Consider the following 24,091-nt stretch of genomic DNA (forward strand, 5'->3'; position numbering starts at 1 on the left):
AACAATGCTGGTCTTGACAGTGACCTCCACATTGTGAATAAAGAAAATATTTAACTAGCATGCAAACTAAAATCCAGTGCAAGATGGTGGGTTAACATCACCTCTGAGGACAATCAGCAGAGGCCAATAAATGCAACCTTTTCCATCCACACATACATCCCCAGAACAAAAAACGATGTGTGCTGCAAAGAACTGAAAAATAGTAGATAACCTGCAACACAAAACGCTAGAGGTACTCTTAATCAGGCAGCATCTAGAGAGGTAACTGCATGAAGGGTCTTGACCTGAAATGTCAACTGACAGTTCCCCAACATTAATACTACCTGACCTAAAATTCCTCCATTGGTTTATGTGTTGTTCCAGATATCAACATTTGCAGTCTGTTATGTCTCCATACTAGATAACCACTGGTTACTTATATACTTAGCAAGCACAGAACTTAAAATTAATGAAGGAAGCCCGTCTGCTTAACTAGATATGTGCAACTTTGCTGTCCATCCTAATCTGGCCTCTAAAGGGATCTACCTAGCAAGTTAGTTGATAGTACTGCACTATGCCACTGCAGAATACCCTCACCACACTGACAGAAGCTTGTCAAGAAAATGGCTAAATATCCATACTCTCAAGTATCAGATCCAATTAATTAATTGAGGCATCCGTTAGTCTTGCGAGACCATGGATCTGCGCCTGGAAAGTCTTCACTCTCCAGGGTGCAGGCCTGGGCAAGGTTGTATGGAAGACCAGCAGTTGCCCATGCTGCAAGTCTCCCCTCTCCACGACACCAATGTTATCCAAGGGAAGGGCATTAGGACCCATACAGCTTGGCACCAGTGTCGTCGCACAGCACTGTGTGATTAAGTGCCTTGCTCAAGGACACAACACATTCCCTTGGCTGGGGCTCGAACTCACGACCTTCAGATCGCTAGTCCAATGCCTTAACCACTTGGCCACGTGCCCACACATCAGATCCAAAGAGCACAAATATAGATGGGAAAAAAGCAGTTTGTTAAACTTTACACAGCTATCAGTGTTGCCCTGATTCTGTTAATCCAGAAGGAAGATAGTTCTATTGACATATGCATTTAATAACTTCCTTAAAACTTCAAACTAATGCAAATCTCACAAAAAAGGGAGGGAAAATAAAGACTGCCGATACACATTTTAATTGAGATTAAATATATTATTGGAAAGAAACAGTTTTTGAAATTGCACTGGTCATTTTGTTTTAAAAACTCACAGCAATAAAACCTTCCCATGTTTAATATGCTGGGAAAATCAGACCACATTTCCAGTAACAATCTCTGTAAAGTAGGAGCCCCATTATATTTCCATTTCTCTGAAAACTGGAATAATGAAAACCATATAAAACAGCTAGAGCTGTCTAATTAAGAAAATAGCTGTAAGTACACACAAAAAGGAAAGGGGACAGAGAAAATCATTATGTACAAAACAAGGGTTAAAAATTATTTATAAAAGAGAATAAGAGAGAAAACAAAAAAGAACCACACAGAATCACCACCTGTAGAATAAACTCCACTCTTAGAACTGTACAGATCACAGCCATGTTGTTTGGGCATATCAGGTGACCACACCACTGGAAATGAAAGCATCACTTGTGAAGGAAATCTCAAGTTAATGACGTGAATGAAGGCTCTTTGGTGACAAAACAGCTGCAAAAACAAGGCATGTCAGTAAGAGAAAAAGCATTAAATTATAACGGAGAAATAAATCTGTACTTAATGCAAGTCTGTCACACTTCTGTTATTGATGCAAAACTTATTTTTTTTAATATGTTTAAAGAAAAGCATTGGGCTGGGCATTGCTGACCCAAAGTCCAGAGCAATTCACTAATATTACAAATTTTGCAGTTTTGTTCCTTCTTCGCTGCTCACAGGGAGAGACCAAAACAAAAGGGACAGGCCAGGATAGCAGCTGAACATCTTGATTCCAGACCAACAAGCCCATGAAAGATCCCTCTACATTATAAACATACACTTTAAATATACATAATTAGAAATCACCATTCAACCTGTACAGTCACAAAAATATATTGCTTTAAAAATAAAAAGGGGAGAAGAAAGGTTTTAAGTGTTAACCTCTGAGATTAAGTATAGTAAATTGTGGCTTTCCTGTCTCGGGAACCGGACCTGTCTTCATGCCTACTTGATTAATGCCTAAGGGGAGCCCAGTTCATTGAGGTAGGGGGACCAAGCTGTTCAGTACTTCAATTCCCATGATATTTATGCAGATACTAATTTGGGGTGAGCCTGTAATTGGATGGGTGGCTCCCAGTATGCACTGCCTCATCTAAGAGGCCTAAAATCTTTAGCCTAAAATGAAGTGGAGTCCCACCCAGTCTTTAACTAAATGATGTACTGTTCACATTATAGCTGGCCCCATCCATGGTGATAATTGTTGACCCACTGTAACATTCTTGTTACTAGGACTTGCTGGCAAGATTACAAAAGTACAATGGGGAATATCCATGTGTTGCTCACAGAAAGGATTGAGAGTGGGGATGAAAAGGTCAGGCCTTGACTCTCCACTGTGCCTATTCAAATGGAAATGTCCACTGTCAAAATGGCAATCCACCCGAAAGGCATCTTAAATGAAACAACCTTTGACCTCCAGACTGACACATTTATCAGGACATGAACTTCTTCCATTGCATCAGAAGCATAATATTTCAGGACACCATATCCCAAGGTGACATCAAGGTCATTGGAGGAACATACAGAACCAACCACTTTCCTGGTCTTTTCCAAATGAGATCCATTTTCCGCACCGCCCACAATCATTCTGTTTGTCTCTGGCTTGCTATCTTCACTGCCTTATTGATAGGCAAAAAATGTTGAGGGAAGTTTAAAGCATGAATTTCTAAAATTTCAAAAGGCATCCCAAGCTGGAGAAGCCATTTACTGTCAACAGTGAATATAACACCAAGGAAATTTGATTGGGATTTACTCTATCATGATGGGTTTAGGTCAAGGCCAACATTACTTTTTCTGAAATCTCTAGCCAGCCCCATTTCTGAGCTAAACTTGGTTACCAAGTTAAGGTGTCCAAATTGACCTGAAACACATCTTTATCTCTAGATGTTCATGCCATACAATGTATTTTTGCCTTTCTAGTCAGTTCATACAATGTGGCAGTACATGCCGCACTAGGAGGGTGATCATAGACCAGTCCAATTGTAATTACACCCACATTATTCTGCAGTTGGGATCACACGAGAGCAATCAGGAACACAAATTCTGTCGGTTTTACCTCTGTCAGAGACACTCATAAGAAAAGACAGCCTCACAGTTGCTGAGAACAAGCACCCCAGAGAGTGGAAACGCACCATCTATACTTCTAGCGTATCCATCTCAGGGTTAATTTGATTTGTACAGTTGAACATCAATCTGTCCCATGGGGAATAATTTGGATAGGGGTGTTGTCTGTAACAAGGTGAAAAACAGCAAAACAGGTGACAGTCTGCAAGTGTTCCACCTGCCAATGCTTGCCCCTACTTCCAGTGGCTTGCTGTCAATGGCATTGGCTGTTCTCTAGAATGAGAAACAAGTTGAAGAACTCAAGCAAATGCCACACAAGCTTTGAGGCTTTCTTCAAGCTTGAATTTTGATTCAAAGACATCAGTGTTGCCACTGAAGGAAACGGCGCTGTGTAAAGGAGATACTTGCTGCCAGAATACACAGGTACCAGAAACCTACCAGGGCAATAGGTATGTGCTATTCTGACTGAAAAGGTTGAACAGATAGAAAATAAACAGCACAGTTGCTGACCAATGGGATTCCATCAAGTGTTTTTACAAAGTAAATTTGAATTTAGATGGAGAGGCTCTGAGCATTGAATAACTGGATCAAGCTACTCCAACAGACCATCTACTGAATTTTGTTCCCAACTGCAGGATGCTCCTAATGAACAATCACTCACCTTCATTCTTCTAATTTCCCTCCCCACTCACCCAAATCTCAGACGTCTAGTCTGTGGGACAGGTGGCTTAACAATTGCCAGAAAAATATCTGACACAGACCTACCAGCAAGTAGCTCCTTTTAAACAGCAAAACCAGATGGAAATTTTAAATACGAGAGCTTGACAAAAAATTTAAAACAGGAAAAGCTGGAGGGGGCAATGTACAGTATGTACAAGGTTCCTCATTCAGGTATCTCAGCAACACACAGATCCCCGAGTATTTCTTTCTTAAACTCCTCCCCAGCCCCACACACTACATCCAGGTTTTAAGAGGAGATCCCAGGCTCTACAGCCTACGGGGTGCGGGGGGGTGCAAAACCCACACCGCACCTCGTAATAAAACACAGACATTCCTTCTCATCGCTTCAGTAAAGCAGCCAGCATAATCAAAGACCCCATCCACTCTGAACACTCTCCCTTCTCTTCTCCTCTCCAATTCAGGAAGGTACAAAAGCCTGAATCATGTATCACCAAGCTCAGAAGTAACTTCTACTCTGCTATTAAGAGACTTCTGAATAATTCCCTGGTACGATAGGATGCACTTGACCTCACAATTTACCTTGCTATGGCCTTGAACTGCACTTTCTCTGTAACTGTAACACTTTATTCTGCATTTGGTTTTTGTTTTACCTTGTACTACCTTGATGCACTGTTACAATAAATTTATGGGTGAACAGTATTCAAGACAAATTTCTCACTGTCCTCAGTACATGTGACAATAACAAACCAATTTATCATTTTAATTAACCAAAAAGCATTAACCTGGTGTAATAATGACACTAAATATATCTATTGAAACCAATTCCTGGCAGTGATTCTCATTACTGCAATAGCAGATCCTTCACCCAATTTATTATTATATAGAATGATTTAGATAATTATTTCAATGCACAATGTGCAAATTAAAGTTTACAAAAGAAAGCAAGAACAAAAGCAGATGCCAAGCATGGTGAAGCTTGGTTTTATCTGGTATAATATACTCTGTAGTAAACCGTTTTTGACCTCCACAGTGAGTAGGAGTTGTCAAATTTCAGAAGATAGACACCTCGGCCCGGGTACTGATGGGATCCAGCATAGACTTCTTCGTGGCAATCTCGTCGGTAGACAGGCACCACCTCATCTACCTGAACTTTGTTGGCCCCCTTCTTGGCCTTTTCTGTTTCACTGGGGCTCCCTGGAAAAAAAAGCGCAAGTGATTTTCAGGACTTGTGAACATTTATTCCAGGGTACAGATGCTACATGCATGCCAGAGGTACAGGCAAGCGATAAGGGAGCGTAGTCTTTTTGATTGAGGGGTAAGTAACAGCAGTATTTAGTGAACAATGCCACTAGAGTCATCTCTGAGACCATGTGGGTAGAACAGAAACAAGAAGGGGGAGGTGTCACTCTTGTGGGGCTGTGTTGTAGACCCCTAAATAGTCAGTAAGAACTTGTGCAGTTGTGTAGAGAAATTGCTCATAGTTGTAGCAATAGTGCTGTATTAGTGGGAAATATGAATTTCCCCAGTACTGGCTGGGCCACCCAAAATGTTAAGGGACTGGATGGCAGACATCCCACCCTGCAAAAACTCATTTCAGGGAGGCAGCACCATCATTTCATGGAGGTAGCAGCCCCCCCCCCCGCAACCCCATATCTCCACCCCCTCCCCACCCCGGGGAACCTCCAAGGGTGTATGTAATACTTTGTTTAGTGATTTTGTCTAATCTGTAAACCAAGTTGGGTATATGCAGAAAATGTGACATTAAAGTATGTACATATATTATATTATATTATCATGTTTATTCTATTACAACTTTAAGCAAGTCTACAGGGAGTTTGGCCTCATCACGTAGGATGTCAATAGAGTAGCTACTTAGCAGCTAGCCAGCTAGTTTAAATAATGCTAGCTACGCTAATGAACGAATGACACCTGTTAAACTCACCTCAACGTGTCTTTTACATTTTTGGGCAACAGAAAAGTCACTGTTGCAAACAGTGCAGAGGGCAACACTTTCATTATTTTTGAGGTCGACTGTAAAGTCCGCCCACAGAGAAAACTGATAGGTCTACTTAGCACGAAGAGAGACCAATCAGGATGCTCGCTCTCCCTCTCAAAAAAATTAATTTGCGGGACATTGTATATAATTTCCGGGCATCAGGGAGCCACTATCAATATGCGGGAGACTCCTGGAACTTCCAGGAGAGGTGGGATGTCTGGGATGGAGTAGCATTTGTGCAATGTACTAGGAAAGTTTCTGAGTCTATATATAAAGGGCCCTGCTCAGCAATGAGCATTACTGGACCTCCTCGGGGGGGGGGGGGGGAATGCGGGAGGGTAGGTAAATGAAGTGGCAGTGTAGGGAGCACTTTGGCTCCAGTGACCATAATTCAATTGGTTTTACAGTACTGATGGAAAAAGGATAAGTCAGGTCCATAGATTAGGGACCTAAACCAGAACAAAGCAATTTTGAGGGAATTAGAGTTTAGCAAAGGTCGATTTGGTGACCGTGTTTGAAAGGAAAAGAACAAATGGCAAGTGGTAAGCATTAGAAGTTTTACAGACGCTGGAACTCTTGAGCAATGCACAGAAAATGCTGATGAAACTCAGCAAGTCACAGCATGCAGCACCTATGCAGGAGAATAAACAGTCCATGATTCAGGCCAACACCCTTCAACAGGCAAGTGTGTGACCTTTAAGTCTGTGATAGCAAAGGTCCAGGACAGCATGCTCCTTTAGGGTGAAGGGTAAACTGGCAAGCTGAGGAAACCTTGACCAATGACAGATATTGAGGGTCTAGTATAGAAACCGAAACAAACATACACTGGGTCCAGTGAAGACTATAAAAAGATTAAGAATACTCCTCAGAGGGAAAAAGAGGACAACAAATAGATGGATCTGGCAGACAAGGTTAATGAAAGCCTCAGCTCTATAGCTAAGTTAAGAGTAAGAGGGTAGGTAGCAAGAACATCGGTCCCCTCAGTGATGAGTAGGGCCGTCTATATCTTGAGCCACAGAAGAGGGGTGAGTTTTTTTTTAAATGAATATTTTTCCTGTGTTTACTGAGAAAATCATGGTTACTCAACAGATAAGGGAAATAAGTGGAGATATTTTGAAGGAGATTTATATTATCAAGGAAAAGGTATATACAGCCTTACAGTGCATTAAAGTGGATAAATCTCCAGGGTCTGACCAAGTCCATCATTAGAATTTGTGCAAGGCTAGAGAGGAAATTATGGAGGCCCTTGCGGAGATATTTGCTTCACTGTTAGTCACTGGGAAAGTTCCTGAAAACTACAAGGTGACTAATGTTGCTCCTTTGTTTTTAAAGGGTAGCAAGGACAAACCAGGGAACCACAGGCTGGTCAGCCTGACATCTCACAAAGGTTACTGGAGGTAGGCTATACCCGCATTTGAATAGACAGCAAAAATGTAGGTGGAGGGTAGGACAATGGATATTGTCTATTTGGACTTCTGCGAAGCCTTTAATAAGGTCCAACATGGCAGGCTGATCTGAAAGATTAAGTCCCATGAAATCCAGAGAGCACAACTTAGGTCAATTCAAAACTGGCTCAGAGGTAGGATTAAAGGGTGTCAAGTTGAAGGCTGTTTCTTAGAATGGATGACAGTGACTAGTGGTATACTGTTGGGGTTGGTGGGAACCTTGTTATTTATTGAGTGATTTGAATGCAAATACACACGGCTTGATCAGGCAGCTGAGGATGACACAAAATAAGGTGCTGTTGACAGTGAAGTTTATAGTACGGTATGAGGAGATTTTGATCAGTAAGGGAAATGGACCGAGGAGTGGCAAATGGATTTCAATACAGGTAAGTGTGGAAAGTCAAACCTCTGTACAACTTGCACTATGATTGGTAGGGCATGAGGGAGTATAATGGAACAGAGGGACAGGAGTACAAGTGTATACAGTTCAGTGAAACCAGCATCAAGTGCAGACAGGATAGTGAAAAAGTGCTTAGCATGCTAGCCTTCTTCAATCAGGGCACAGAGCATAGCAGCTGGGTAGTTATATTACACTTGAATAAATCATTGGTGAGGCCATACCCGGAGTACTGCTTTAGTCAACCTATTATAGGAAAGATATGATAAAACTGGAAAGACTGCAGAAATTAGTAGGTTAATTGTTGTTGTGATTAGGCTAATTTGCAAAGACTAGAGTGCCTGAGAGGTTGGTCAGGCTAGAACCTTATTCCTTGGAATGGGAGGTGACCTTACAGAAATATTTATAATTATGAGAGGCATAGATAAGTAACAGATCTTTTCTCCAAGTCAGGGAGTACAAGACTAGGGCTTATAGGATTACAGTGAGAGGACAAAGACTTACAAGGAATCTGAGGGCTGAGGGGGCAATTTTTTCATGCAGAGTTTGGTGAGTATATGGAATAGCTTCCAGAGGAAGCGGTTGAGGCAGAGACAATAGTATCATTTAAGAAGTGGAGGGGTGGAATTTAGAGGCAAATGGAGGGGTGGGGCTGAGAGGGATATGGGCCGAACAAAGGAAATTGAAATTGAAATTGAAACTAGCTGGATGAGTACCATGTCGTTGGGCATGGTCATACTGTAATGCTCTAAGATTATTTATTACTGTTGCTTTTCTTCTGATAAACTTTATGGGAAGCCATTCAGCTCAATGATTCAATGCTGGCTCCTGGAAGAGCAAGTTTGTCCAATTCCTTTTCCATGGCATTCTTACAAGTGCCCATCCAGGTCGTGATTGACTCTGTTCCAACCACCCATACGGGCAGCAAGTTCCAGATCATGGAAGTAACTATTCATATTTCACACTGCATGGAAATAGGCTCTACAATATATAGTTTATATGGCAAATAACAATATACACTAATCCTGCATAATCCCACCCCAACATTCCCACCTCTGCTTACCCACTAGCCAACTAAATGAATCTTCAGAAGGCAGGAGGAAATCTGAATGCCTGGGTGATTCAGAGAGAGAACATGCAAACTCTACAGCTGGCTCCAGAGATACAGTCATAGAGATATACACATGGAAACAGGACCTTTAGCCAAGTCATCCACGCTAACCAAGATGCCCACCTGATCTAGTTCCATTTACCTGCATTTGGCCCATATCAGTCTAAACAGCTCCTGTCCATGTTCAGCGTTCAAAGTAACAGCTCCTATCCATGTACTTAACCAAATATCTTTTAAGTGTCATGATTGTACCTGCCTCAACTGCTTCCTTTGCCTGCATGTTCCATATGCTCATCACTCATTCTGTGAAAAAGTTTCCACTAAATCCTTCCCCTCTCATCCTAAGTCTATGCTCTCCAGTGTCAGACTGCCTACCCTGGAAAAGGGACTGTGACTAATCACTTATCTGTGCCCCTCAATTTAATAAGTAAAAGTACAAGGTTACCCCTCAGCCTCTTGTACCCCAGGAGCTGTGACTTGGGCACTTGGATTTTGAATCCTACCAAAGCTTATAAAGCTTCACCTTTTTTAGGAGTGAATAAAAAGACAGGGGATAACATGGGGTGAGTGGAAGGGGATAAATAATCCCTGACTGTCCCAACTCTCAAAGCCACTCAGACCCCCAAATGGGTGAGGATGGATCACACAGCACAGAATGAGGCCCTTTTCCCACCATGTTCATACCAACCATTAAGTACCCACTTACACCGATCCCGTTTACCTGCACTTGGTCCATAGCCCTCTCTGTCTTGAAGTCCAAAGTGCTTGTCTGGTTACTTCATAAATTTAGGAGTCTGCCTCAAGCAATGCCTTCTAGGTTCCAACCGCCCCCTGGGTGAAAAGAGCTCTTCTTCAGAGATCCTCTACACAGCTTCCCTTTTCCCTAGACCCATGCCCTCTAGTTTTAGATGCTTCAGCTCTGGGGAAACTTTTCCTACTATTTATCCTGCCTATGCCTCTCAGATATGTATTCCTTCCAAAGATTTCCTCTGCTCCAAGGCAAACAAACACAGCCTATCTAGTCTCTGATATTGTTAGTAGATATGCAGGCCTGTTTCTATGCAGCTCATAGCACAGACATTTATCTATCTGTATCGCTTTTAGTTCTGCTGTGGTGACCATCATCTCCTGCCACAAAATAAACTCCACAGCCACTGACAACATTGAAATATAGTCACTGTTAGACCACAGAAAATGTAGCAGCCAACTTGCTTCAGTCATGTGTTAATAAGAGGTTTTGCTGGCTGTTCGATCTGCAGAATTTACTCCCTCCTTGGCATTACGAGGGCTGCAAAGGATCAAGAGGTGTGACCCATGGACCAATGCTGCCGGAACACAAGCTGGGGTCTGATCAACCCTGGGCGTGGGTGTCTGATGTTGAACGACCCGAAACACCCAGGTTACATCATTAATGATGTGTCCCAGTGCATCCTACCACAGAAGCATCAGATAATCCTAACTAACACTGAGGAATTTTTATTAGGCTAGACATAAGTAGAACTCCTTCAAAATAGTGCTACCAACAAGTCCACAAGCAGCAGCAGACAAGGACTTTACTTAAATATCTCAGCTGCATCTTTAACAGAGAAGCACTTCCTCAGCATTATGGTGCCAAACAAGATTAAGTGCTTGAGAATGGAGTTGACTTGAGCTCAGAGACCAGATGCTACACAATTAATTTTAACTGAAATCCAGTGAGGAACCGACAAATTCTTGGCACCTGGAACAATATGGATGACTGTAGCCAACAAGAAAATCTCGAGAGATGGAATAATTGGATAACAGCCTCCTTGATATAAGTTTACTTTGCACAAGGACAATATAATGTTCCATTCCTGTCTGATTTAAGCTCAGCACAAACTCAGCCCACTTTTGCTTCTGGGTTGAATGATTTTTGGTTTAAGGTCCACATTATTGTCACAGATACACTAGTTAATAGGGGTGGGACTGCTGTGTCAGACTTGCCACCTCCTGAATGAGATGTTAAACCAAAATTGGTTCATATATATCCAAATAAAAATCCTATCACACTAAAGGAAATAGAGCAGGTGCATCCTGGCCAACACCCTTTCTTAAACTAATGAAAAGCAATGACTAAAAGTCCCAAAACCCTACTGCAATTAAACTAGCTAGTGCCTTATCAGTAAAACATGCTTGCAACTAAATTTTCAAAGTCCTTTTCAACCAACAAAATGTTTTTAAAGCATAGTTCTTATTACAATATGGGAAATACACAAACCAACAATGTGAAAGTAATGATGTTTTGCGGTAATTGTAGGATAACTCTTATCATATCCTTTTGAAAAGATCGTGCATTCCTCAGAGAATAGAAGGAGGTCTCAGTTTAATATGTGATGCAAAGGACGACATTTCTACCAGTGTGGCACCCTTTGGCTGTGGACAGAAAATGTGGGTGCTGTTCAAATCACAGGAGTGAGCCTTCAATTCAAAATAGTTCCAGTTTTGAGACAAGAGTGATACCTGTTTAACCAGAGGTGACATCATTCACAGCAGTCCTGATGAAGGGTCTTGGCCCAAAACATCAACTATTTAATGCTGCCTGAACTGCTGAGTTCCTCCAGTATTTTGTGTGTGTTGCTCTCATCTGCAGAATTTCGTGCTCATCATCCACATCATAGGTATACCCAAGTAACTTAATCCAACAGCTTCAGTATGGCTAACTTCACCACTCCCCAACAATTCATTTGTTACCTCCACACTTAACAATTCTAACAAACTCTTGATCTTCTCATCTCTGTAAACATAAAATATCTCTGTCCCAATTGCTATCGTTTTATTCATGCCTATATCTGTCAGCTACATTGGTTCTCAATGCAGAAAAGCATTTATCAAAAAAATTATCAGCCTCATTTTCAACATTCCTCCTACCCTAGCTCCCCAAGTCTCTGCCCTTTAACTATCACCACAACATTGAGATCTCTACATTCCTCCAATCCTGTTCTCCTGCACAGTATCTCCAAATAATGACTGGTGGTAATTATGGAAGAAGGCCTGCCCACTAGCACAAACTGAACTGCAACTTGCAATACGTAATTGTCACCCTCCTGCTCCATTAGTAACCCATCGCCATGGCAACCCTTGATATTCAGGTATTCCCTTTCTCCTGCCCGATCTATAACTTAGAAACTTTTCTCTTTTTACTAGTTGTGACAAATGGTCTTCAACACAAAATTTGAACCATTTCTCTCAATAGATGCTGCCTGACTTGCTGAGATATTCTGGCATTTTCTGTTTCCTGTGTTTCAGCTTTCTATCACCTTCTGCTTTTGTTTTTAAATCATCAAGGCTTAGGTACATAATCCATTCCATTTCTTTCAAATAGCCACATTAGCATTTTCTGGTTAAAGCTCTGGTAGCCATAAATCATTTGGCACTTTAGGCTGATAGAGTCAGAGTTGTACAGCATAGATACAGCACCTTCAGCCCACCACATCTATACCAACTACCACGGGAATTTGGAGAATGCCTATGAGAGGAATTTTTTAGAGCAGCTTGCAGTTTAGCCTACTAGGGGAAAGGAAATTCTGGATTGAGTATTGTGTAATGAACCAGATTTGATTAGGGAGCTCAAGGTAAAAGAACCTTAAGAAGACAGTGATCGTAATATGATAGGATTCACCCCGCAGTTTGAGAGGGCAAAGCTAAAGTCAGATGTATCAGTATTACAGTGGAGTAAAGGAAGGCAGGATAGAGGAGTTGGCCAAAGTTGATTTGAAGTGGGCACTAACAGCAATGATAGAAGAACAGCATTGGCTGGAGGGCAATTTGGAAGCTGCAGGACAGATACATCCCAAAGATGTAGCAGTATTCTAAAGGGAAGATGAGGCAACCGTGGCCAACAACGGAAGTCAAAGGCAACATAAAAGCAAGTGAGGACATACAACATAGCAAAAATTAGTGGGAAGTTAGAGGACTGGGAAGCTTTATTAAAAAAAAATAACAGAAAGCAACTAAAAAGCCATAAGGAGAGAAAGGATGAAATACGCTAGCCAATAATATAAAAGAGGATATTAAAAGTTTTCAAGATATTTTATATAATAAGTAAAAGAGTGGTCAGAGTGGATATCAGACTGCTGGAGAATGACACCGGAGAGGTAGTCCGATCACAAACAAGAAAAAAATTTGCAGAGACTGGAAATCCAAGCAACACACACAAAGTGCTGGAGGAACTGTGCAGGCCAGGCAGCATCGATTGAAATGTTTCGGGCCGAGACCCTTCATCAGGACTGGAGAAAGATGAGAAGTCAGAGTAAGAAGGTGGAGAGGAAGAAATACTAGGTGAAACCAGGCGAGGGGAAGAGTGAAGTAAAGAGCTGGAAGTTGATTGTGAAAGAGATAAAGGACTAGAGAAGGGGGAATCTGAGAGGACAAAATGCCATGGAAGAAAGGGAAGGGGGAGAAGCACCAGAGGGAAGTGATGGGCAGATAAGGTGAGAGGGGGAAATGGGAATGGGGAATGGTGGGGGGGGGGGGCATTACCGGAAGTTCAAGAAATTGATGTTCATGCCATCAGGTTGGAGACTACTCAGACGGAATTTAAGGTGTTACTTCTCCAGACTAAGTGTGGCCTCATTGTTACAGTAAAGGCCATTGGCCATTGACTGACATGTCGGAATGGGAATGGGAAGTGGAATTAAAATGGGTGGCCACTGGGAGATCCCACATTTTCTGGCAGATGGAGCATAGGTGCTCAGCAAAGCAGTCTCCCAATCTACATTGGGTCTCATTAATATACAGGAGGCCACACCGGGAGCACCGGATACAATAGGTGACCCCCAACAGACTCTCAGGTTTAGTGTCACCTCACCTGGAAGGACTGTTTGGGGCCCTGAATGGTGGTGGGGGAGGTGGTGTAGGGGCAAGTGTAGCACTTACTCTGCTTGCAAGATAAGCATCAGGAGGGAGAACAGTGGGGAGGGACGAATGGACAAGGCAGTCATGTAGGGAGTGATACCTGCAGAAAGCAGGGAATTGGGGGAGGGGGGAGAAAGATGTGCTTGGTGGTGGAATCCCATTGGAGATGGTGGAAGTTACGAAGAATTAGGTGCTGGAGGCAAAGCTGTTGGAGTGGTAAGTGAGGACGAGGAACCCTATCCCTGGTGTGGGGGCGGAAAGATGGGGTGAGAGTGCTGGAGAGGTAGTAATAGGGAACAAAGAAATGGTAGATAAACTTAAGTTAGTCTTCACTGGAGAAGACACTAGCAGTATACCAGAAAATCAAGTGTGTCAGGGGCATAAGTGAATGTATTTGCTAATACTAAGGAGAAGGTGCTTGGGAATTTGAAAGGTCTGAAGGCAGATAAGACACTTGGACCAAATGCATTGCACCTTAGGGTTCTGAAAGAGGTGGCTGAAGAGATTGTGGTGGCATTCATAATGATCTTTCAAGAATGACTAGATATGGCATGGCTGTAGAGGACTCGAAAACTGTAAATGTCACTCCACTCTTCAAGAAGGGAGGGAGGCAAAATAAAGAAAGTTACAGGCCAGTTAGTCTGACTTCAATGGCTGGTAAGATGTTAGAGCCCATTATTAAGGACAAAGTTTCTGGGTACTTGGAGGCACATGATAAAATAGGACAAAGTCACATGGGTTCCCAAAGGAAGTAATCTTATCCAGCAAATCTGTTGGAATTCTTTGAAGAAATAAGAAGCAGAATGGACTAAAAGTCAGTGTATGCTGTTTACTTGGATTTTCCGAAGGTCTTTTACAAGGCACTGCACACGAAGCTACTTAACAAGAGCCCAGGGTATTACAGGAAAGCTACTAGCATGGATAGAAGACTGACTGACTGGCAGGAAGCAAAGAGTGGGAATAAAGGGGATCTATTCTGGTTGGCTACCGGTGACAGGTGGTGTTCTGCAGAGGTCAGCATTGGGACCGCTTCTTTTCACATTACTGTGTATGTCAACAATTTGGATGACGGACTGATGGCTTTGTGGCCAAGTTTGCAGCCAATACAAAGATAGGTGGAGGGGCATGTAGTTTTGAGGAAGCAGGGAGTCTGCAGAAGGGCTTAGATTGAGAGAATGGGCAAAGAAGCTGCAAATGGAATAGAGTGTAGGGAAGTATACGGTCATGCACTTTGGTAGAAGGAATAAAGACAGACTATTATCTAAACAGAGAAAAATTTTTAAAAATCAGAGGTGCAAAGGGACTAGCAAGATTAATTTGCAGGTTGGGTCGATGGTAAGGAAGACAAATGTAATGTTGGCATTCATTTTGAGAAAACTAGAATATAAAAAGAAGAACGTAATGCTGAAGCTTTATAAGGCACTGGTCAGATCACACGGAGTATAGTGAGCAGTTTTGAGTCCCTTACCTACAAAAAGATGTGCTGGCATTGAAGAGGGTCCAGAGGAGGTTCACAAGAATGATTCTGGGAATGAAAGGGGTTAACCTATGATGCTTCTAGGCCTGTACTGGAGTTTAGAAGAATGAAAGGATCTCATTGAAACCTATGGATGTGGAGAGGATGATTCCTAAAGTGGGTGAGTTTAGGACCAAGAAGGCACAGCCTCATAATAGAGGGACATCCATTTAGAATAGAGATGAGGAGGAATTTCTTTAACCAAAGGGCGGTGAATCTGTGGAATTCAATGCCACAGGTGGTTGTGGAGGCTAAGTCATTGTGTATATTTCACGTGGAGGTTGATAAGTTCTTGATTAGTCAGGGCATTAAAGATGATAGGGAGAAGGCAGGGATAATAAATCAGCCATAATGGAATAGTGGAGCAAACCAGATGGGCTGAATGGCCTCATTCTGGTCCTGTGTCTTATGACCATTTATACTAATCTCGTTTGCCTACATTAAATCCGCATCCCTCTATGCCCTACTCATTGACATTCTTACTTAGATCACTCTGCACTCTGCTATGGAGAGGGAAGTCTCCCTTTTTATTGCTGGTGAGATCATTCTGCTATGGAGAGGTAGAATGTTGCCCATAATGGCTTCTGTATTCTGTGCTTTTTCGCCCAATCTTTCTCAATTTTTCAGTGCAGGGGAGGAGGATTTGGGGGTTTGATGAGAGGAGGGATGGGGGGGGGGTTAATGACCATGTTGCCATTCTCTTCTTTCTTGGTTTTGTGGCTATCTGGAGAAGAATTTTAGAGATGTATACTTTGATAAAAAATGAACTTTTGAAACCTCTCAAATGTTACTATTGCTTCTGCCTCCACCACTTCCCTTGCAGCTCATTCCAGATAACAACCATCTGTGTGAAAATTTTACCTCAGATCCCTTTAAATCTCCTCACTCTCTCTTTCAACCTAGGCACTCTAGTTTTAGATGCCTCTACCATGAGAGATGGTCACTGGCTATCTATCTATACCCCTCCATTTTGCATGTCTCTATAATAACACTTTTCAGCCTCCTTCACTCCAGGGAAAACAGAGCCAACCTATCTAATCTTTCCTGATAACTAACCCCTCCGTTCCAGGCAACATCTTTGTGAATCTTTTATATACCCCTTCATTTAATCACATCCCTTGTAGACTGTGATGAACACAATAGTGTAATTTTTTTTTACAACAGTAACATCCTAATTCTGCTCCCCAACACAATCTTACATCATGACTAGATGTGACACTATGCACTCTGGGCCCTTCTGTTGGTCTCCATAAGACATAGGAGCAGAATTAGGCCATCTGGCCCATTGAGTCTGCTCTGTCATTCAATCATGGCTGATCCTTTTTTTTTCTCCTCCTCAACCCCATTCCCGGCCTTTTTCCCTGTAACCTTTGATGCCATGTCCAGTCAAGAACCTATCAATCTCTGCCTTAAATACACCCAATGACCTGGCCTCCACAGCTGCATATGGCAACAAATTCCACAAATTCACCACCCTTTGGCTAAAGAAATTTCTCCCTCACATCTCTGTTTTAAAAGGGCACCCCTCTATCCTGAGCCTGTGCTCTCTTATCCTAGACTCTCCATCATGAGAAACATCCTTTCCACATCTACTCTGCCTAGGCCTTTCAACATTTGAAAGTTTTCATTGAGATCCCCCCCACTCATCCTTCTGAATTCCAGCGAGTACAGACCCAGAGCCATCAAACGTTCCTCGTATGATAACCCTTTCACTTCTGGAATCATCATTGTGAACCTCCTCTGGACACTCTCCAATGCCAGCACATCTTTTCTAAGATGAGCATCCCAAAACTGTTCACAATACTCAAGGTGAGGCCTGACCAGTGCCTTATAAATCCACAGCATCACATCCTTGATCTTGTATGCTAGACCTCTTGAAATGAATGCTAATGTGGCATTTGCCTTCCACACCACCAATTCAACCTGCAAGTTGACCTTTAGAGTGTTCTGCACAAGGACTGCCAAGTCCCTTTGCATCTCAGACTTTTGGATTTTCTCTCCGTTTAGAAAGTAGTCTGCACATTTATTTCTATTACCATGCATTTTCCAACATTGTATTTCATTTGCCACTTTCTCCTAATCTAAGTCCTTCTGCATCCTATGACATCCAGTTTCTCAACACTACTTGCCCCTCCACCAATCTTCCTATCATCTGCAAAGTTGGCAACAAAGCCATCTACTCCATCGTCTAAATCATTTACATACAGCATGAAAACAAGTGGTCCCAACACCAACTCCTACGGAACACCAATAGTCACTGGCAGCCACCAGAAAAGGATCCTTTTAGTCCCACTCGCTGCCACCTACTGATCAACCAATGCTCTAACCATGTTAGCAACTTTCCTGTAATACTATGGGCTCTTAACTTGGTAAGCAGTCTCTTGTGTGGCACCTTGTCAAAGGCCTTCTGAAAGTCCAAATATACAGCATCCACTGCATCCCCTTTATCTAACCTATTTGTAATCTCCTCAAAGAATTCCATCAGGTTCGTCAGGCAGGATTTTCCCTGAAGGGTCCTGTGTCACCAAGTACTCCATCACCCCATCCTTAACAAATGACTCTAACATCTTCACAATCACTGAGGTCAGGCTAACTGGTCTATAATTTCCTTTCTGCTGCCTTCCTCCTTTCTTAAAGAGTGGAGTGACATTTGCAATTTTCCACTCTTCTGGCACCATGCCAGAGTCCAATGATTTTTGGAAGATCATTTCTAAAGCAACTGCAATCTCTAACCCTACCTCTTTCAGAACCCTAGGGTACAGTTCATCTGATCCAGGTCTTTCAGCTTCTTGAGCACCTTCTCCCTTGTAATAGTAACTGCAACCACTTCTTTTTCTTCACACTCTGCATCAGGCATACTGCTAGTGTCTTCCACAGTGAAGACTGATGCAAAATACTCATTTAGTTCATCAACCATCTACTTGTCCCCCGTTATTCTGCCTCAATTTTTAACCGTACTATATCCACTCTCATTTTTGTTTTAATTTTAGCATACTTGAAAAGAACCTTTACTATCCACTTTGATATTATTTGCTAGCTTGCTTTCATATTTCATCTCAAAGCTGGAACCATGACATCCAGCAAGAGAATACTCAGGCAGTATGGGGTGGGGGTTGGGTGCAAGGCAGACGGAGAGTGTGTGGTCAGAAAGACGAAGAGCAGTGAGACTCCAGTTACACCGAGAAGTCCAGCACAGCAGCCGGCCCTTCAGTCCACACTGCTGTGCTAATGACACCCAACACGTTCTACCTGCACAGGATCTATATCCCTCCATTCTCTTAATATTCATGTACCGAAGAGCATCTTAAACACCCCAATCATAGCTGTCTCTACCACCTCAGCAGTGTGTTCAAAGCACATACCACTGTGTGGAAAAACTTGCCACACAATCTTCTTTGAACTGCCCTCCACACCTTAAATGCATTCCCTTTAGAATTAGATATTTGAAACCAGGTGAAAGATACCAGTGGTCTACTCTATCTATGTCTCTCATAATTTTATAATTCCTTACCTAGTCCTGACTCAGTCACGCCAAGAAAAACAGTCTAGTTTGACCAACCTTTTCTTATAGTTCCTGCACTCTAAATTCAGGCAGCATGTTAAAGCACATTGGCTCTAAAGCATGTCCTTCCTTCTAGTGAACGCAGCAGCGTTCTCTAGGCAGCGTCTCGTCCTGAAACGTCCACTGTACCTCTTTCTAGAGATGCTGCCTGGCCTGCTGCGTTCACCAGCAACTTTGATGTGTGTTGCTTGAAATTCCAGCATCTGCAGATTTCCTCATGTTTCTGTCCTTCCTTCTAGTGATCAGAACTGAGTACAATATCCCGGATGCAATCTAACCAGTTTTGTTCTGCTTTCCAGTAACAATGATTCCCCTAGTATCTCAGCTGCCAGATCTTAGGGTGCGATAACAGAGAACTTCCAGTACCCCCTGGAGTCTGTGTCTACAGTATGCCAATATTTAGTGCCTAAACAGAAAGGTACTCCACACTCAAGTGATACACAGCAAGATTTATCAGTTAAACCATTCTGAATCCCTGCCCCACTATCAGAGATAGTGGCTACTGTACCTTCATCATCCTCTTCGTCTTCACTGGATTCGGTGACGTGCACACTCACAGTGGTGTTTGGAGAATCCGTCCATTCAAAGCACACGCCAAAACCTATGTCATAATTGTCTGTGGCAAATTCCCAAAAGAGGTAAGAACCCTCTTCGTGTGTGGGGACGCGCACTGTCACCACCTCTCCCCGGCCCACTGTGATGACAGAGTCTGCATCCTGTCGGATTTTCTCTTTGAAGTCTTTGATTTGTGGTCGGGTCCACATGGATGGTGCTGCTATGACCGGAGTTGCATCTGTAGGAATACAAATACAGGACTGAATTCTGATAGAAGTAATTAAAAAGCAACTTGTACTGAAGGCAAGTAGGCACTTACTTCAGATTTGCCCAGTCTAGTTCTTGAGGGTAGGGAAGGAGATGCACTGGTGGCTAAAGGCAAAAGAGGATCCTTTAAGTGGCAAAGTATCTCAAAGAATCCTAAGGGAACATTTCTGAACTAAACTTGCAAGGGAGATGAGGGAGTTTAAAGGAGATGTGCAAGGTAGGTGCTTTTTTAAAAAAGTCAACACAGTGGTAGATGCCGGGAACACACTACCAGGGGTGCTGGTGGAAGCAGATACAACAGAAGCATGTAAAGGCATTTAGATTGGCACATTAACATGCAGGGATGGAGGAATATGGATAATGTACAGGCAGAAAAGGATTAGTTTAACTTGGCATCATGTTTGACACAGACATTGTGGAGTTATACTGTTCCATGACAAAATTTGACCAAAGATGCATAATGACTAATGGCTTGGCTAAAAGAAAGTTGAGAGTACTGTTTATGGGCTGGAGCAAACTTCACAAGGAGAACGATAGCTTGAAAATCAGACTCTAAATACTTTCAAAGGTGGAAGACTAAAATCTTAGTAAACAGTTTCAAGTATTTTTTTTTAAATAAAACAAAAAGACAATGGGGTAAGGAATACTTTGCTGCAAGGAATGTTGAGGTTAGTCTAAAGAGCTGGTAAAGACTGGAAACAGAGAGATTTGTCGAAGGAAAAGAAAGGGAAAAGAGAGACATTTATCCAAGAGGGAAAGAAGCAGGCGTCAGAGCCTGCTTGGAAAGCCAACCAACTGTCGCCATCATACTTGAATGGCCAAGTGGCTGGCACACTGTTCGGCACATGAGCAATGAAATATTAAGCTTTTTATGGTGGCATAGCCTGCTCAAACTGGCTCATGTAATATAAAAATAATAGCAATTAATTCTGCATTACTAGACCCGTTGGTGCATTACGTGCAGTATTTGTTTGGCAAAGTGAACTTTGAAAAGAGTTGGTTGCACCACCACTGGGTACAGAGGTTCCAATCGCAGGAGGCTACAGAGCGACATACACTCAGCCAGCCCTATCATGGGCACAACCTTCCCTGCCTTCGAGAACTTGTCTCAAGGCAGCAGCATCCATCACTAAGGACCCTCACTGTCCCCACAATCTACTGACTCACTAAGGACTCTTCATCTCATGTTCTCAATATTTATTGCTTATTATTATTATTTTGCCTGCTTCTTTTGTTTCTTTGTATTTATTGTGAATGCCTGCAAGAAAATGAATCTCAGGGTTGTATATCATGACATTAATAAATTTACTTTGAACATGCCCTCTTCTCGCTACTAGCATTGGGGTGAGGTACAGGAGTCTGAAGACCCACACTCTATGTTTTAGAAACAGCTTCTTTCTCTCTGCCATCAGATTTTAGAACTGTCTTTGGACACTACCTCATTTTTTTTGGACTTTTTATTGTGTACAGTAATTTTATGTCTTCGCACTGTACTGCTGCTGCAAAACAACAAAATTTCATGTTATCTAAGTCAGTCATAATCAATCTGATTTGGACCTTCCAATTATGAGAGGCTAAGTTTTTCATCTGGAATTGTGAAAACTAAGATTTAAAACACTGGATGACTTTTATATTTAAGTTCTCAAGTCTTTGTATCATATGATCATCAATACTCAGTTTACATGAGTAATGCATACAGCCTGGCAGAAACAGAACTGAGACAGAACCCCACATCTGTGCAGCGTGAGTAAATTATGAGGCATACTCCACCTCCTCTACTTTTAAAAGACTCAACTGCCCTGTCTTTGCTATGAATGGTGAAGCCCTTGGGCTGTAGAGCTATGTCCAAAATGCTGGGGGTGAGCCATGTTTCTTTCAAGCAAAGTACACTGATGTCCCTCTGTACTGCAATCTTGCTGAGTTCTTCAAATCTTCCGCCCACCCCCCCCAACCAGGGACTGTACATTTGTCAGCGGTATAGTTGGGAATGGGGGTCCAAGGGCTCCTTGTTTCAATTGTACCTGCAGCCCAGCACATGTTCCCCGTTTCCTCTTTCTTAAAGGGCAACTCTACTCATGACCTGAGTCCATAAGACCATAAAGCAAGGAGCAGAAGTCGGCCATTCGGCCCATCGAGTCTGCTCCGCCATTTTAACACGAGCTGATCCATTCTCCCATTTAGTCCCACTCCCCCGCCTTCTCACCATAACCTTTGATGCCCTGGCTACTCAGATACCTATCAATCTCTGCCTTAAATACACCCAATGACTTGACCTTCACTGCCGCCCATGGCAACAAATTCTACAGATTCACCACCCTCTGGCTAAAAAAATATCTTCACATCTCTGTTCTGAATGGGCGCCCTTCAATCCTTAAGTCACGCCCTCTCATACTAGACTCTCCCATCATGGGAAACAACTTTGCCACATCCACTCTGTCTATGCCTTTCAACATTCGAAATGTTTCTATGAGGTCTCCCCTCACTCTTCTAAACTCCAAGGAATACAGTCCAAGAGCAGACAAACGTTCCTCATATATTAACCCTCTCATTCCTGGAATCATTCTAGTGAATCTTCTCTGAACCCTCTCCAACATCAGCACATCCTTTCTTAAATAAGGAGCCCAAAACTGCACACACTACTCCAAGTGAGGTCTTACCAGTGCCTTATAGAGCCTCAACATCACATCCCTGATCCTATACCCTATTCCTCTAGAAATGAATGCCAACATTGCATTCGCCTTCTTCACCACCGACTCAACTCCCAAGTCCCGTTGCATCTGAGAACTTTGAATTCTTTCCCCATTTAAATAATAGTCTGCCTGTTTATTTTTTCTACCAGTGCATAACCATACACTTTCCAACACTGTATTTCATTTGCCACTTCTTTGCCCCTTCTCCCAATCTATCTAAGTCTCTCTGCAGACTCTCTGTTTCCTCAGCACTACTGGCCCCTCCACCTATCTTTGTATCATCAGCAAACTTAGCCACAAAGCCATCTATTCCATAATCCAAATCATTGATGTACAACGTAAAAAGAAGCGGCCCCAACACAGACCCCTGTGGAACACCACTGGTAGCCGGCAGCCAACCAGAATAAGATCCCTTTATTCCCACTCTCTGTTTCCTGCCAATCAGCCAATGCTCTATCCACGTATGTAACTTTCCCATAATTCCATGGGCTCTTATCTTGTTTCGCAGCCTCATGTGTGGCACCTTGTCAAAGGCCTTCTGAAAATCCAAATACACAACATCCACTACATCTCCCTTGTCCAGCCTACTTGTAATTTCCTCAAAAAATTGCAATAGGTTTGCCAGGCAGGGTTTTCAACAACTCCAACAACTTCCCAACCACCGATGTCAAGCTAACAGGTCTATAATTTCCTTTTTGCTTCCTTGCCCCCTTCTTAAATAGCGGAGTGACATTTGCAATCTTCCACTCCTCCGGAACCATGCCAGAATCTATTGACTTTTGAAAGATCATTGCTAATGCCTCTGCAATCTCCACAGCTACTTCCTTCAGAACACGAGGGTGCATTCCATCTGGTCCGGGAGATTTATCTACCCTTAGACTATTCATCTTCCTGAGTACTTTCTCTATCATAATTGTGACTGCGCACACTTCTCTTCCCTGACACCCGAGTGTCTGGTATACTGCTGATGTCTTCCTCAGTGAACACTGATGCAAAATACTCGTTCAGTTCCTCCACCATCTCCTTATCTCCCATTACAATTTCAGTTATCCTGGGTCCATCGATTAATGACTGATAGATTTTTAATAGTTTTCAAACAATTGCTTACTGAAATCCCATGGCTGACAGTGGATTTCAGCTGTAGCAGTCCTAAATGGAAATAAATGAAAAAAAGGGAGGAGAAGATGGTGGCACGACACAACTCGCAGAGGCCACTCCTGTGGTGATGTCTGTTATTTGTCAAGTAGGGTGCCGTGCACAATCCTGATTTGATGGAGACGGATGTGAGAGCACAGAGGAATATCTGGTGAAACTTCTGAAATGCCTGCTTCGCTGCTGCTGCTACTGTGTGGTCCAGAATCTCTGGAGGTGAAGGCCCAAAGTCCTCAGCTTTGCTTGTTGCTTGGCGGCCAGGGTGGGGTCGAAGCGCTCGGCAGAGGATGGTGCCCGGAGAGGCTGTGTCGGAGGCTCGAAGTTTTCCGATGGACTCAAGAGTCCACTGCGGTTGGATGCCTCCAACGGTGCTGCATCGGCAAGTTTGCGGCGCTTGGAGGTTCATGGCAGGGAGAGTTTCTCCCTTCTGCCGCCTGAGTGAGATGATGAGTCAATCGGGACTTTGAGACTTTTTTTTACCGTGCCCATGGTCTGCTCTTTATCAAATTATGGTATTGCTTTGCACTGTTGTAACTATATAGTATAATTATGTGGTTTTGTCAGTTTTA

At 42.8% G+C, this 24,091-nt stretch overlaps 1 protein-coding gene across 1 annotated transcript in view; it reads right to left on the bottom strand.

Moving 5' to 3' along the window:
- Positions 1–1,159: 1,159 nt before the first annotated feature.
- The window catches only part of acbd3 (acyl-Coenzyme A binding domain containing 3), an 87,992-nt gene continuing 65,060 nt past the window's right edge, over positions 1,160–24,091 (bottom strand). Inside the window, exons 7-8 of the mRNA XM_072280145.1 lie at positions 19,367–19,651; positions 1,160–5,150 (exon numbers count right to left, since the gene is read on the bottom strand). Coding sequence (XP_072136246.1) covers positions 4,939–5,150; positions 19,367–19,651 — 497 coding nt within the window. The 3' untranslated portion in view covers positions 1,160–4,938. The remainder of the gene's footprint in view (positions 5,151–19,366; positions 19,652–24,091) is intronic.

Source organism: Mobula birostris, chromosome 2 (assembly GCF_030028105.1).
Source record: "Mobula birostris isolate sMobBir1 chromosome 2, sMobBir1.hap1, whole genome shotgun sequence".
NCBI classification, from domain to species: Eukaryota; Metazoa; Chordata; class Chondrichthyes; order Myliobatiformes; family Myliobatidae; genus Mobula; species Mobula birostris.